Genomic DNA, 13,567 nt, shown 5'->3' with positions numbered 1-13,567 from the left:
AATTTTTAAGAAAAGTTGGAACTGCATAAACTAGTCCCTATAATGCAGATGCCATGCCTTGTAGCAAGAGCCTGTAAAGCTCCAGGATAGAATATCGGGCAAGGCAGCAGAACTACAGATTAGCTCCAACTCTGCTGCTGTTACAGCATGTAGCTCCAGGCAAGTCATTTAAACTTGTTTCTTTTCCATCAAACAATAAAATGGAGGGAATTTTCCTGCCTTACAGAATCAGCTGAAGCTCATACCACACTTTAGCATATGCATAACATTAACTGTCCCTCTGCATCTTCAGAAAAGGAACGGGTAATATGTTTTTAATGCTGGCTTAGTAGGCCTGGTAAGAGAAGGTGAAAGTGCTTAATGAACATTAGAAACTCTTCACAGGAGCCTTGATTCATTGTAATTCACTCTGGACAGCAGATTACACAGTCTCCTGGCTTGCAGACCATCAGAGTGAGCAGGAGTCCATTAGTATCTCAGGGCAAAGCACTTGTTGATAGAAAATATTCGTTTAAACAAAAAAAGTATTTTAATTACAAGTTTCTACTTATGTGCTATCCTATAGCCACTTACTATGTAATGTTGTTGTTGTGGTGTCGAGAGACCAGGAGGAGGTTAAGAGGAACCCAAACACAGCTCTCAAGAGCAGCTAACATCCTTAAGTTATGTTTTATGTACAGGGAGAAAAAAAAAAAGCCTTGAGTGTGCTGTGCTGCTGGAATAGTTACTGCAAGCCTGAAAGGCACTCAGCAATAGGACAAGGGGGCACGATGGGCTCAAGCTCTGCCAGGGGAAATTGAAGTTGGAGAGCAGAAAAAAATTCTTTGCAGAGAGAGTGCTCAGGCATTGGAATGGGCTGCCCAGAGAGGGGGTGGATTCCCCATCCCTGGAGGTTTTTCAGCTGAGCTTGGCCGTGGCACTGAGTGCCATGATCTGGTAAAGGGACTGGAGTTGGACCAAGGGTTGGACTTGATGATCTCAGAGGTCTTTTCCAACCCAATCCATTCTATGATTCTAGGAGAGACCTAACACAAGAAAGCCCCTAAGGTGAAGATGCAATGCACACTGAATACTATGTCTGCTGCCAACAGCATATTATTTCTCGTAGGAAGTGGTCAAACTTAAAGCCTGCCCTCAGCTGTGGGGTCGGGGAAGAGAAATGAGGAAAAAAAAAAAAAGGCAGGACAGCAGCAGAGTGTGGCTGAGCCCTGGAGTGCCCAGATCAGCCCCTCCACAAATGCCCCTGATGCAGAAGGAGGGGGTGGTGTTGCTTGGTCAACACATCCCCCAAAAGCCCCTGAGGCTGCTCCAAGCACCCCCAAACAGAAAGCTTTGTCTCACAGGAGCTCTGCTCAGATGTCTCTGCAGCACAGTAATCCTGGCAAGGGGCTCCCCAGGCCATCCGTAGGTGGAGCATGTCACCTCATGGCAGCCTACAGCACTTTTACTTCTGCAAGGACAAGGAAACAAATCACACGAGGCGACGCTCCTGACATTACTCCTTAATTATATTTCACCATCTGCCACCGTGGCAGAAGCATGCAGGTATTTCAAGGCAGTAATCCAGGGCTGATACTCTGAGACCTAAGCCAGCAAGAACAGAAGATCTGCTGTTTGGAATCACAAAAACGGGTAGAAAAACGCACCTGTGAAATTACGCTTAAGACTTCAAAGCTTTTCATTTAGGAACTATTCATTCCGAGCGCATACTGGAGGCAGTCTGGCCTCTCGGCGGATGCTTTACAAAGCTGTCAGATTTCTGAGGCTTGAGCCAAAAGGCAATATTTGATATGTAAAGATGTTTGAGAAGGAGGAGGGTAAAGTGAGAAGAAAGAGTTGTATGAGTCAGCCATGGTTCTTTTAAAAATTAAGCGATAGCGTTTTTAAACCGCAGGAAAAAAAGATGCACACACGGATTTCCTCGTTCCTGGGCTACCAGTCAAGAAAGATATCGCTCCCAAAAGTTTAAGAGAACTTGGAATTAATCACAGAATCATAGAATGGATTGGGTTGGAAAAGACCTCCGAGACCATCAAGTCCAACCCTTGGTCCAACTCCAGTCCCTTTACCAGATCATGGCACTCAGTGCCACGGCCAAGCTCAGTTGAAAAACCTCCAGGGATGGGGAATCCACCCCCTCTCTGGGCAGCCCATTCCAATGCCTGAGCACTCTCTCTGCAAAGAAGTTTTTTCTGCTCTCCAACTTCAATTTCCCCTGGCAGAGCTTGAGCCCATCGTGCCCCCTTGTCCTATTGCTGAGTGCCTGAATTGCGACCACTTAAGGGACTGGGGAGAGCCAAGCCCTGCCAGGGCAGCCCAGAACACACAGGGATAACTCCATTGTTCTCACCAACTTTTTATTTTCAGGATTCACTTGGAAAACACCGAAAAGAAGAAACACAAGCAGCAGCCTGAAGGGGCTGCCGTCCCCAGGTTGGGGTCAGGCTGGATGGACCATGATCTATCCAAGGTGTCCTGCCCGCGGCGGGGGGATGGAATTGGTGATGCTCCAGACCCCTTCCAACCAACCCACAGCGCTCTGTGACTCTGATTCCAGGACAGCCCGCAGTGGAACGAGCAGAGCGGGGACACCGAGCCCCCTTGGGAGCCTGTGCGGGCACAGCCCCACGGCGGGGCACCCCCAGCCACTCCCGGGACGGGCAGCAGGGCCCGGCAGCGGCACCCCCGCTGCGGGGACATGCGGAACCAACGCTGGGCGAGGCGGCGGCCGCAGCGCCCGAAGGTCACGGGCAGGAGCGGACGTGCCACCACCACGCGTGTCACCACGGGGCGACGTCACCAGGCAGGGCAGGGCAGGGCAGGGCATGGCAGGTGAGCAGGTGCGGGGCCGCCCGCCCTCGCTGTGCCCCATGCCATTGCCACATCCCATGCCATGTCCCGTGCCATGCCCGGCCGTGCCCGCCCCGCCTCGGCTCTGACGTCACGGCGGGGCCGCGGCGCGCAGGCCCGGCCCTTTGTGACGTCACGCGGCGCGGGGCGAACCTGGCCGGGCGGGGGCGGCGGCGGCGGCGGCGGCGGGGCCGGAGGGACGGGCGATCTGCCACGGCCCCGCAACCTGTTGCTGCCGCCGGCAGCGCTCACACACACACAGAGACACACACACACGCAGGGGGAGGAGGGCCGAACGCAAGCGCCGCCGCCAAGTTGTGCCCGCGGCCGCCCCGCGCTGCCCGCCGGCCCTCCCCGCCGCATTGTTCGCCCCGCCGCGCTTCGGGGGCATCAACCCCTTCCCTCTCCCACCCCCTTCCCTCTCCCATCCCCTCCCCTCTCCCACCCTCTCCCCTGTTCCACCCCCTCCCCTCTCCCACCCCCTTCCCTCTCCCCGCTTTTCCTTTCCCACCCCTTTTCCCTCTCCCAGCGCCAGATTTAATTATTAACCCCGCCGTGGCTCCCCCCGCCCCGCTTTTGTCTCTGCCTGCCTGGGGAACGTGGACGCCTCGCGTGTTCCGCCACACTTTCCACCCGTAGCGATGCCAGACTCCCAACTCGCCGGCCCCAGGCTCCCCTCTCTCTCTCTCTCTCTCCCTCTCTCCTCTGCAATGCGGATGTATTTTAATTCGGAAATTTAGGGGGAGAGGGGGAGGCAGCTCCGAAATGTCGCGCAAACCCCCCCGCGCCAAACACACACAGACAGACAAGACATCGCTCCATCCATCACCTCCCCCGGCGCGTTCCAGCGGGGGAATCCACCATCCCGCAACCCACGATCCCGCAATCCACGGCGGGCACTCAGCCGGAGGCAACTGCAGTTTCTACCAAATCTATAGAATAGCGAGGCAAAGTGTCCCGAAGGTCACACTCCCTGCCAAGGAACACCCCTCGCTGAAAGAAATCGGCGCAGGCGACAACACGCGATTCACTTATAACTTTTAAAGCCTCGCATCAAACACACCCCAAACCGAGGGGTTATAATTTTAGGGGGGCGACACAGAGTGGGGGAAATATTTTTTTATTTTTTTTTAACGTGCAGATAAAAATCATTTCTCTTTCTACTGCATATATGGATAATCCCCCTCCGTTTTTCCAAACGTAAAGAAAAGCTGCCCTGTGCCAATCAAAACGTAACTGGAGCACGAACAAAAATCCAACTACCCATCCACATTTATATGTTTAAAGGATTAGACAATTACAAGGGATTGGTTAAGCGGCTGAATAAAGGAGAGGCAGAAACACTGCGCGCTGGATTAGCCCAAATTTTCGAGCCATCATAATGAATTATTTTTAAAACTGTGCCGAGCCATTTTGCTCATTATTCCGGTCACTCCCGAGGAACGAGGTGCCCGTAAGGCGATCCCCCCTCTATGGCAAGGCAGGAGCAGGCGAGGATCACACACGGGAGATGGGATGTGGTGGTGGTGGTGAGAGATGATGGGAATGTGGTGGTGGTGGTGGGAGATGATGGGAATGTGGTGGTGGTGGTGGGAGATGATGGGATGTGGTGGTGGTGGTGGGAGATGATGGGATGTGGTGGTGGTGGTGGGAGATGATGGGAATGTGGTGGTGGTGGTGGGAGAGGATGGGATGTGGTGGTGGTGGTGGGAGAGGATGGGATGTGGTGGTGGTGGGAGATGATGGGATGTGGTGGTGGGAGAAACCAGCTCGCCATAACCAGACACGGCTTCAACTTAAAGGGCTTCCAACAACCAACCACCCCGGTACGGGCAGAGACACACGTACAGCATTCAAAAAAAAAAAAAACAACCAACAAACCCGAACAAAAACCCAAACAAATCTCTGTCCGCATGCAAAATTAATAAAATCGCTCGGAAATCCGCAGTTCGGTGGCATCACCACGGCAGAGCCCCCCGCGTTTCATCTAAAACTAGATTATGATTGTGTCATTTGAGGTCAATACATTTATTCACCGGAGGAATCGCTACACAAATCTGGTTTTATAACCAAACTGCATGGAAGGCTTCCCTGTTAAAAGGGGCCTCCGAAACTGCCCCACCACACCGCAGGAAAATCAAATTCAGCATCACATTTGTTCCCAAAGCCCGAGAGCAGCAGGATTAGCGATAAACTTGACATTCACTGCCATTTCCTAAAAACTGGGAGTCAAACGAGATATGTTATGACCACTTACGTATTTCTTTTGAATTATATTCCTCTTGGGTCTTTCTTTGCTCATTCTGGTATCCAAATTCTGATTGCAAAAGGGGACAATTGCTTCATGAATTAAAGCCGCGACAATTAAAAAAAAAATTAAAAAAAATACCGAAAAAATCCAGGGGGGAGGGGGTTGTTTGTAGTGGTGTCTTGTAATCCGACTTTCTTTCCTCACAATGTGATTCTCCTAGCAATAGATCCGAGAAATGGGGGACGGAAAAAAAAACAAAAAAAAAGAATGCGAAGGAAACAAAAAAAAAAATTGACTTTAGTGAAGCATCATAATGGAAAATATCCCCCTAAACACACAAAAAACGACGCCCTTGATATCCCCTTTTCTCTTTCGAGCCGCCTAAGCGATCTGCAGGTCCGTAGTGTCAGAGCTGTAGTTACATCTTGGAGGAGGAGGAGGAGGAGGAGGAGGAGAGGGGCCGGCAGGAGAAGATAAATAAGCGGGACGGTGGAAGTCACGTTGGTGCGGCTGCAGCGAGGGAAGCGCAGGGACAACTCCGGCGGGGGCTGCGCACCGAGCGTGTGTGTCTGTCCGCCCCGCAGCCAATGGCAGCCGCTCCCCGGCTACAACTTTAAATGGACCTGGCTCTTTTTTTTTTCCCCCCTTCCTTCCCTTCGTTTTTTTTTTTTAATATATATGCCTGCGTGTGCGCGCGCGCGTATGTGTATATATAAATATATATATATGGATGGATGTATATAAATATATATATGTATATACACACGCACGCACACACACACAGAGACAGACGCGGCTTAGGGCTCGTCCGCAAATTCCCACGCGCGGCCGCGGCCGAAGCGCTGAGCGCTCGGCTCTCCCACCCCTCGTTCCGCTCTCCCACCCCTCGTTCCGCTCTCCCACCCCTCGTTCCGCTCTCCCACCCCGCAGCCCCGCTCCCACCTCCCATCCCCGCTCCCACCGCCCTCCTTTGCCCATCCCAGCCCCGCTCCCCCGCCCCGCAGCCCCGCTCCCACCTCCCTCCCCTGCCCATCCCCGCGCCTTAGCCCCGGCGCGCACTTTTCCGACGGTCCCTTAGCGCGCAGCACGCTCAGCCCTGCGCTGCGCCCTCCCCGCCCCGCCGCAGCCTCCCTGCCGCCTGCCCCAAGGGCTGTGCCATCCCCGCCTGGGCACACACCGGCGGCCCCGCCGCGCTGGCACCACCGGGAAGCCGCGTTTGGCCGCGCCAAGGGCCCGAGAATTGCCCTTGCCCGCGGGGAAACTTGTAGTCCCCCGCTCGCCACAAAATGGCGAGCGGCGAAGAACTACAGTTCCCGGCGTGCCCCGCGCGGGCGTGCGCTGATTGGCTGCTGAGCGAGGAACCCCCTTGGCCACGCTCGTCATTCTACACCCCCCACCCCCCGGCTCCACCCCCGCCGCTCTCCCTTGGTTTCCCCCTCCTGCTTGTCTCCCCCCGCCAGCCTGTACCACCGAGCGCCGCGCGGGGGGGGCCGGGGGGCGGCACGGCAGCAGCAGGGGAGGAGGAGGAGGAGGAGAAAGAGGAGGAGAAAGAGGAGGAGGAGAAGGGGGAGAGGGGGAAGTTTCCTGGGAATCGCTGACAGGGAGCAGGGGAGGCAGGCGGGCGCCGCGGGAGGCTGCCGGCACAGCGCCGGGATTAATGTGTCTGGGCTGAGCCGGGAAGCGGCGGCACGAAAACTTCGTGTCTGTGGGCTGGACACACTTTCGTGCCTGTGGGCTGGACACACACACAGACAACACACACAGACAGACACACAGACAGACAGACAGAGTCAGCTCGGGACAGGCAGCTGGGCCGTGAAGGGCCTCCCGGGGTGCCCCCGGCGCGTGCTGAGGGCACAAACCCAGAGGAGGGTCACGAAGCTCATGAGGGGACTGAGGCGCCCCCCAAAAAAGGCGTGGAAAGTTCAGCCTCGAGAAGGGAATAAACGTGTCATGGAGACCTCAAAGCAACCTGGGAACCTGGAGAGGAGCCTCTAGTGATAGGGCAAGGAGCAATGGGTACAACTTGAAAGAAGGGAAATTTAGGTTAGATATTAGAAGGAATTTTTTTACTGTGAGGGTGGTCAGACACTGGAAAGGTTTCCCAGGGAGGCCGTGGATGCCCCAACCCTGGCAGTGTCCAAGGCCAGGCTGGATAACCCTTGGTCCAGTGGGAGTGTCCATACCCATGATATAGGAATGAATTTCAGGTCCATTCCAACCCCTTAACGTTATATGTGTATATTTCCTCCAAGGAAACGTGTATATTTCCTCCAAGGAAATAAACATCCAAGGAGGAAAGGGAGTCATTGGTGATCTCCCTGGTGCGGTGTCACCATACCCAGAGCCCTCCCTGCTGTTGTGTGGGACTGCACAGACCATGAGGTGATGCACCTTTCTGTTAATGCCACACTTAGTAACACTTCAGGGACTTCACACTCTCTTCCACATGCAGGTTTTATGTTCAGATCTCTTCTATTGAGTATTATCTCTGCTCTTTAGGGGCAAAACTTTTTGTGCAAGGCTCTTGAGTGGCCGTGCTCAAAGTCGGGAAAGCAGGAGACAGAACTTTCCAGAACCTTCCTCAGTGGTTCCTGCCCTTCTGTCTTCACCGAGCCCATCCTTCCTTGCTTATTGTGAGCATTTTATTCTCCCTTCACCTTAGAAACATGCTAATTGTGTTTAGGAGACTAAATAGAAAAAAAAAAGTTATGTCATAAATTCTTAGTTTCCCCCTCACTTCTTCATGCTTAATGCTGATTATTTCAGGACTTGTTTCTTCTTTAGTAAAAAGGTATGGTACAAAATTATCTGTGCTTGGCCTCATCCAGCATCAAGCTTTGATGGTAATGCTACTTGTGATCAAATTAGGTGTTTTTTAAGCCTTTTCTTGAGGCCTCTTGCAGGAAAATACCATTTTTAAGTGCAAGTCTGAGGAGAGTTTTTTATTCCTGTGAATTGGAAATATCCACATTTCTTGGATTGTTTACCTTTGTGGCCTCTGTTATTTTTCTTGTTTATGTAACATTAACATCTAAGACATGGAAGAAAACACTTTTGTCTCAGGTGTTTTTCAATTAATAATCTGTGATTCTCCAAGAGACATTTTGGAAAGCCGAAAGAGACGAAGATTTGTGTGTTTCTGAGTCAAGAGCTGAGCAAAAGGTTCTTGTAGAAAGCCTACTTGGCTTTTCTCAAATACCATAAGGTAGCAAAATTAAACTACTCCCTCCTTACTATGGAGATTATTTCCTGAATGTTCTTAAAGTCTCAGTGTTGCCATGTTTGCCACTGGCTTTTGTGCCATGTGTTGAACAAGAGCTTCCTGCCAGTGCAAACTAATGAATTTTCTCCTCCCGGAGGCTGAGTGGCAGAAACCTTTCCCACAGATCCACGACTCTATTTACATTTCTGTTCTGTTATCCAGAGCATCGTGTTATGCTGAGTATCCAAGGTGGATCTTTCCTTTCACTTCTGGCTTGTGTGCATTTTGGACACTGACCTTTTAAATGCTGAACTGCTTTACAAAATTAATTAAATGCTGGTACAACAGCACTCAGTGTCACAGGTTAACTGCTACGATGTCAGTGTTTACATTTGATTGCCTTTTTTCTTTTTTTTTTGCCCTAATCTGATAGTGAATTTCATCCTGGTCACTTCCAGATCTGGTTGTACCTTGAAGACGTTTGAGATGTGACTAACATTAGCATGGTGGAGTTTCCTTGCTTTCCTCTCGTTCATTTCATCAGTGCGATCCTTTTAAAGGAATTACACACATTTAGAAAGGAGCCCCCAAACTGGATTTATGTGTTCTACAGTTAGTTTTTATCACTGTCCAGCATCAACCTTTCCCATAACTTGCAAAGGCCAGAACAGGCTCAGTGGTCTGATATATGATACTATTGTTAAAAAATCTCTGGGTTTTTGTTTGTTTGTTTTTTTGTTTGTTTGGGGTTTTTGGGAGTGGGAATTTTTTATTTTGTGTAGGTTGGGTTTTTTTGTGGGGCAGTGAGATACTGTGGGTTAATTCCTTGCACGAGCATAACGCATTTTATGCATTGAGCATTTGGACTTGTGTCTGCTTAACATCCTAGGTGTGGTTATCTCTGGGCAGGAGGTGAAATATGGTCATTTTTAGCATATAAGATAATCTTCTAGCACACAACTCAGTGAAAAGTGAGAGGAAATTTCATGAGGAACGAACGTTGGTATTTCTCCAGCTACAAGAGCTTTCATAATACTTGCCTAGTTCACATCTCAGGGAAGATAAAATCCCCTTCAGATTGCAGGAAAAGAACGTTTATCCCTTCTGATTTACATGACTGAACTTTTTTTTCTTTTTTTTCCCCAGTTTTTGACACTTTCAAACCTGGAAGACAGGCGTGTGTGCAGATTGGACTGTGATATGCTCAGAGTTCCGGGGCAGGATGTTTAATAAGCTGATGTGGAAGGTCCAGGTATGGGTGCTGGTCAAAAAAATAAAGCATAATATTTACCTCTTAAGGTTTTACTATAAACCAAAGCACGACCATTTAAGTTTATTTGTTGTTATTTCTTTGTTTTGGCCCAACAGACAAAACAATAGGCACAAGCAGCACAGGAAGGCAGAAAGAACGTGGGGTGAATTGGCGAGCCATAATTCAGCGGTCAGCAAACAAAGGGCGTGATGCCAGACAAGTTGAGCCATTAAGAAGCCCTGTCTTGGGGGCAGGCTGTGATTGTTTGTGGACAGATGGCTGCTAACCAGTTCATAAAAGTAACTTCTGGATACCTTTTCTTCAACTGTGTTGTATTTACCTGAATTATGCCCCACTCAGAAAAGATAAGATTAAGTTCTGTAGTGTTGAACAGGTTTCCTGCATCTGAAAGGGATGCAGCTTTGAATTCGAAGATCTTATCTCTTGTGTGGATAAAAGCAAAGTGATTTTGCACCGAGAAGGATGAGGGGTTGGTGGCTTTACCCTACAGGATACAAAACTTGCTTCTAGCCTCAAATCAGCGTGGCCATCTGCAGAGATGCAGTAACGCATGGGGGATTCTTGGTTGGTTGTTTTTTTGGTTTTTTGGGGTTTTTTTTGAGGTTTAAATGGCTTCTGGAAGCTTGAGGGAGTAGGTAAAGAGACTTTAAAAGCAGAGCCCCAGGTTTGTAAAAGTGAGGCATGTTCCTAGAGAGGAAGGTTTTTGTGCCACAAATGATGACATCAGTTATGTATAGCACATTTTATTTCATATTTGAGCAGACAGAATTTTACCATGCAGGAAAGAAGGATGTGGAGACCCTCATAGAGAGGTCTCTGCCTGTAGATACCTTGCACTGACTTGAGCTGCTGTCTGGACCCAACATTCCAGTTTCCACATCTCCTAATTGGGGTTCCCTCCCATTTTCTGTCATGGATCTGTCTGTATCTTATCTGTCTTGTATTCATATTCTGCCTTACTGTTCTGCTTTGGTCTTAAAAGATACCATTGCAATACATATCTAGGAGAAAAAAACAAACTTCTGTGAATGGATCCCTTGGGGGAGAGGGAAGTAGAACTTCCTTTTATTTGTTCCCATGGGGAAACAGAGATGTGAGTAGCCAGTTGCTGGCTGTCAGTTTGGCCACTTCCTCACAACCTTTTTCACACATTAAATATATGCATAAATATAACCTGTTTTTTAAACATATGCATAAAATTCAAACACAAGGACCACGCAACACAGTCAGCTGGGGTACATGCCAAGGTGGTGCCTCTGCATGTGGGTCTAACTGACAGGAAGCTCATCATGAGCCAACAGTGTGCCCAGGTGGCCAAGAAGGCCAATGGGATCCTGGCCTGGATCCAAACTAGCATGGCCAGCAGGCCCAGGGCAGTGACCCTTCCCCTGGACTCTGCCTTGGGGAGGCCACACCTTGAGTGTTGTGTTCAGTTCTGGGCCCCTCTCAGTTCAGGAAAGAGATTGAGGGGCTGGAGTGGGGCCAGAGAAGAGCAACGAGGCTGGAGAAGGGACTGGAGCACAAGTGCTGTGGGGAGAGGCTGAGGGAGCTGGGGGTGTTTAGCCTGGAGAAGAGGAGGCTCAGAGGTGACCTCAGCACTGTCTGGAACTGCCTGAAGGGAAGTTCTGGCCAGGTGGGGGTTGGTCTCTTCTCCCAGGCACTCAGCAATAGGACAAGGGGGCACGATGGGCTCAAGCTCTGCCAGGGGAAATTGAAGTTGGAGATGAGAAAAAACTTCTTTGCAGAGGGAGTGCTCAGGCATTGGAATGGGCTGCCCAGAGAGGGGGTGGATTCACCATCCTTGGAGATTTTTAAACTGAGCTTGGCCGTGGCACTGAGTGCCATGATCTGGTAAAGGGACTGGAGTTGGACCAAGGGTTGGACTTGATGATCTTGGACCTCTTTTCCAACGCAATCCATTCTATGATTCTAAGGGTTTCCCAACAGCACGTTCCATCGTGCAGTTAACCTCTTCCTGTGTAGTGGGTTCTGTCTCACATGCCCAGAGCTGGATTCCTGCACCACAGGTGCATGCACATGATTTAAAGTCCTCTGAGTCATGGTTGGTGCCTCTCATCTGCAGGGTCCATGCAGCAGCCACACAGACACTACACAGATGGTCACAGTGAAAGGATATTAAAGTGGTTAAGTTAAGCATTGAAAAGTTACAAAATGCCAGAGCTGGGGAAATGCTTCTGCAATCTTAATTCCATCCACACATCTCTATATTCCTCTGTAATAATCTGAAAATAGATGACATAACTTTCCCCCCTCCTCCATAGGGTGATTGTGTTTTGTGCAGTGTATTAAGCAAGTCTGCTCTGGGGATAAATTAGAGTACATGCTGAAGGAGAGAGTGTTGTCTGTTGAACTCTTACCCTCCTGTGTTCCTGTGACTGTAAGAAGGGAAGACATAATCTCATTTTTAAGGCAGCTGAATGATTCTTTGGAGAAGTTGATCCTCTGCCAAGGAGTGTGATGCTGGGTAAGCCATTTACATCAATCTTTTAATAGTGGCCAGGTCAGCACTTCTAATTTGTACATAAATAGCTACAGTTGTCAGGTGGGTGATGAGCTGTGACTTGTGACCATCATAGCTCTTTGATCCAAATCTCCTGGTGTGCAGCATACTTTGTTCTCCCACTTGAAAATGTAGAAGAGGAGATGGGGAAATAAATATGTCTGTGGTTGCTAAAGTGTTCCTGTTGTAGCTCTTGCATTGTGTTCCTCATTTTATAGGTTCTCTTAGGACTACACATGTGCATCTGCACCAAAGGCTGCTGGAAGCTGCATCCTTTCCAAAAATATGCAGTGCTTAGGACTAGCAAGACTTGGGGTTTAGGTACTTTGAGACTCTTTAGATCTTAATTTCTGACTACCTCAGTTTACAGGCTGTAAAATGGAACTACTACATTCCTTTAGCTCACAAAACTGATGGAAACATATCACTTGTGGACTGTCATGATGTTCTCAGTGCAAGCATAGCAGAAAAAGCACCACAAATGTCTTCGTTTGGCTCTTTGTCTGCCTTTTCTCTATGGAATTTAGTACTCTGCCAGCTTTTCTTGCCTTTGAATTTTATTTCATTCCTTTTTACAGCTGGCAGTGTAAGGTTGCTGGTCCTTGCCACATTGTTCAGTGTTTTCTGCAGTTTGCTCAGTTGCCTCTGTGGAAACACTGGACTGTGGGACAGTAACCCTTGAGGCACACAAGCTTGAACAAAAATACCAAATGTCTGTGAACTTCTGAATTTGTTTTTGTCCAAGTTGCTGCTGCACAAACTGTAATTTTGCTTAAACATGAACAATTTTAGTTGAGTTTGTAGTTTTAACAATTCAATTAGGTTGAAGTAAGATGCTTTTACATTGAAGAGCTCTACAATGAAGAAGTGGAACAGGAATGTCTTAATGGATGGAAGAGGGTGTGGAGAGAAATACTCCATTCTTCTCCCTCCTTCTCTCCTTTTTCCTTCTCTGTGCTTATTCAAAAGTCTGTCTTTCTTCCTCCCATCTCTTCTCTGAGCCTCGTGAAGAGAGTGGTGCTTACTTTGAGCCACAGGGAAGATCAGGCTGGTGACCAGTGCAGTCAAGGTTGTGATCAAAGGACAGTGTTGGATAGATGGGCAAGGGGAGGCTCTTTCTGTGGCCAAAAGAGGCATGGGACAGTGCTGGAGCAGGGCAGGGAAAGATGACTGCCTTGTCATCATTTCACTGTTGTCAAGTGGCATGGGAAATGGGGGAGGAATTGAGAGGGTGTCTTGGTTTAACTCGGCTCCCTTGCCAAGCTCAAACTGCTTTCTTTCTTTTTTTCCCCACTCCTTTCAGCAAAGGGGAAAAAACCCTGACATTTTCCCTTCAGAGGGGAAGGTGGAGGGTGGGACTGGAGTGAGCGGAGAATCAGGTAGGTTGTGAGAAGGGAACAGGACTGGGAAAAGGGGCAGGGAATACATGGATGGAAAGGGGCATGGGCTAGCTTTGCTGTAGAGGTT

General features: G+C 49.5%; 1 protein-coding gene across 1 annotated transcript in view; it reads right to left on the bottom strand.

Moving 5' to 3' along the window:
- The window catches only part of JARID2 (jumonji and AT-rich interaction domain containing 2), a 235,351-nt gene extending 229,391 nt beyond the window's left edge, over positions 1-5,960 (bottom strand). Inside the window, exon 1 of the mRNA XM_071553208.1 lies at positions 5,108-5,960. Within this exon, the coding sequence (XP_071409309.1) occupies positions 5,108-5,152 (45 nt within the window). The 5' untranslated portion in view covers positions 5,153-5,960. The remainder of the gene's footprint in view (positions 1-5,107) is intronic.
- Positions 5,961-13,567: the final 7,607 nt, after the last annotated feature.

The sequence above is a fragment of the Pithys albifrons genome, chromosome 4, assembly GCF_047495875.1.
Source record: "Pithys albifrons albifrons isolate INPA30051 chromosome 4, PitAlb_v1, whole genome shotgun sequence".
Classification (NCBI taxonomy): Eukaryota; Metazoa; Chordata; class Aves; order Passeriformes; family Thamnophilidae; genus Pithys; species Pithys albifrons.
The sequence above is the reverse complement of the archived record's forward strand: the minus strand, read 5'-3'. Positions and strand labels throughout refer to the sequence as shown.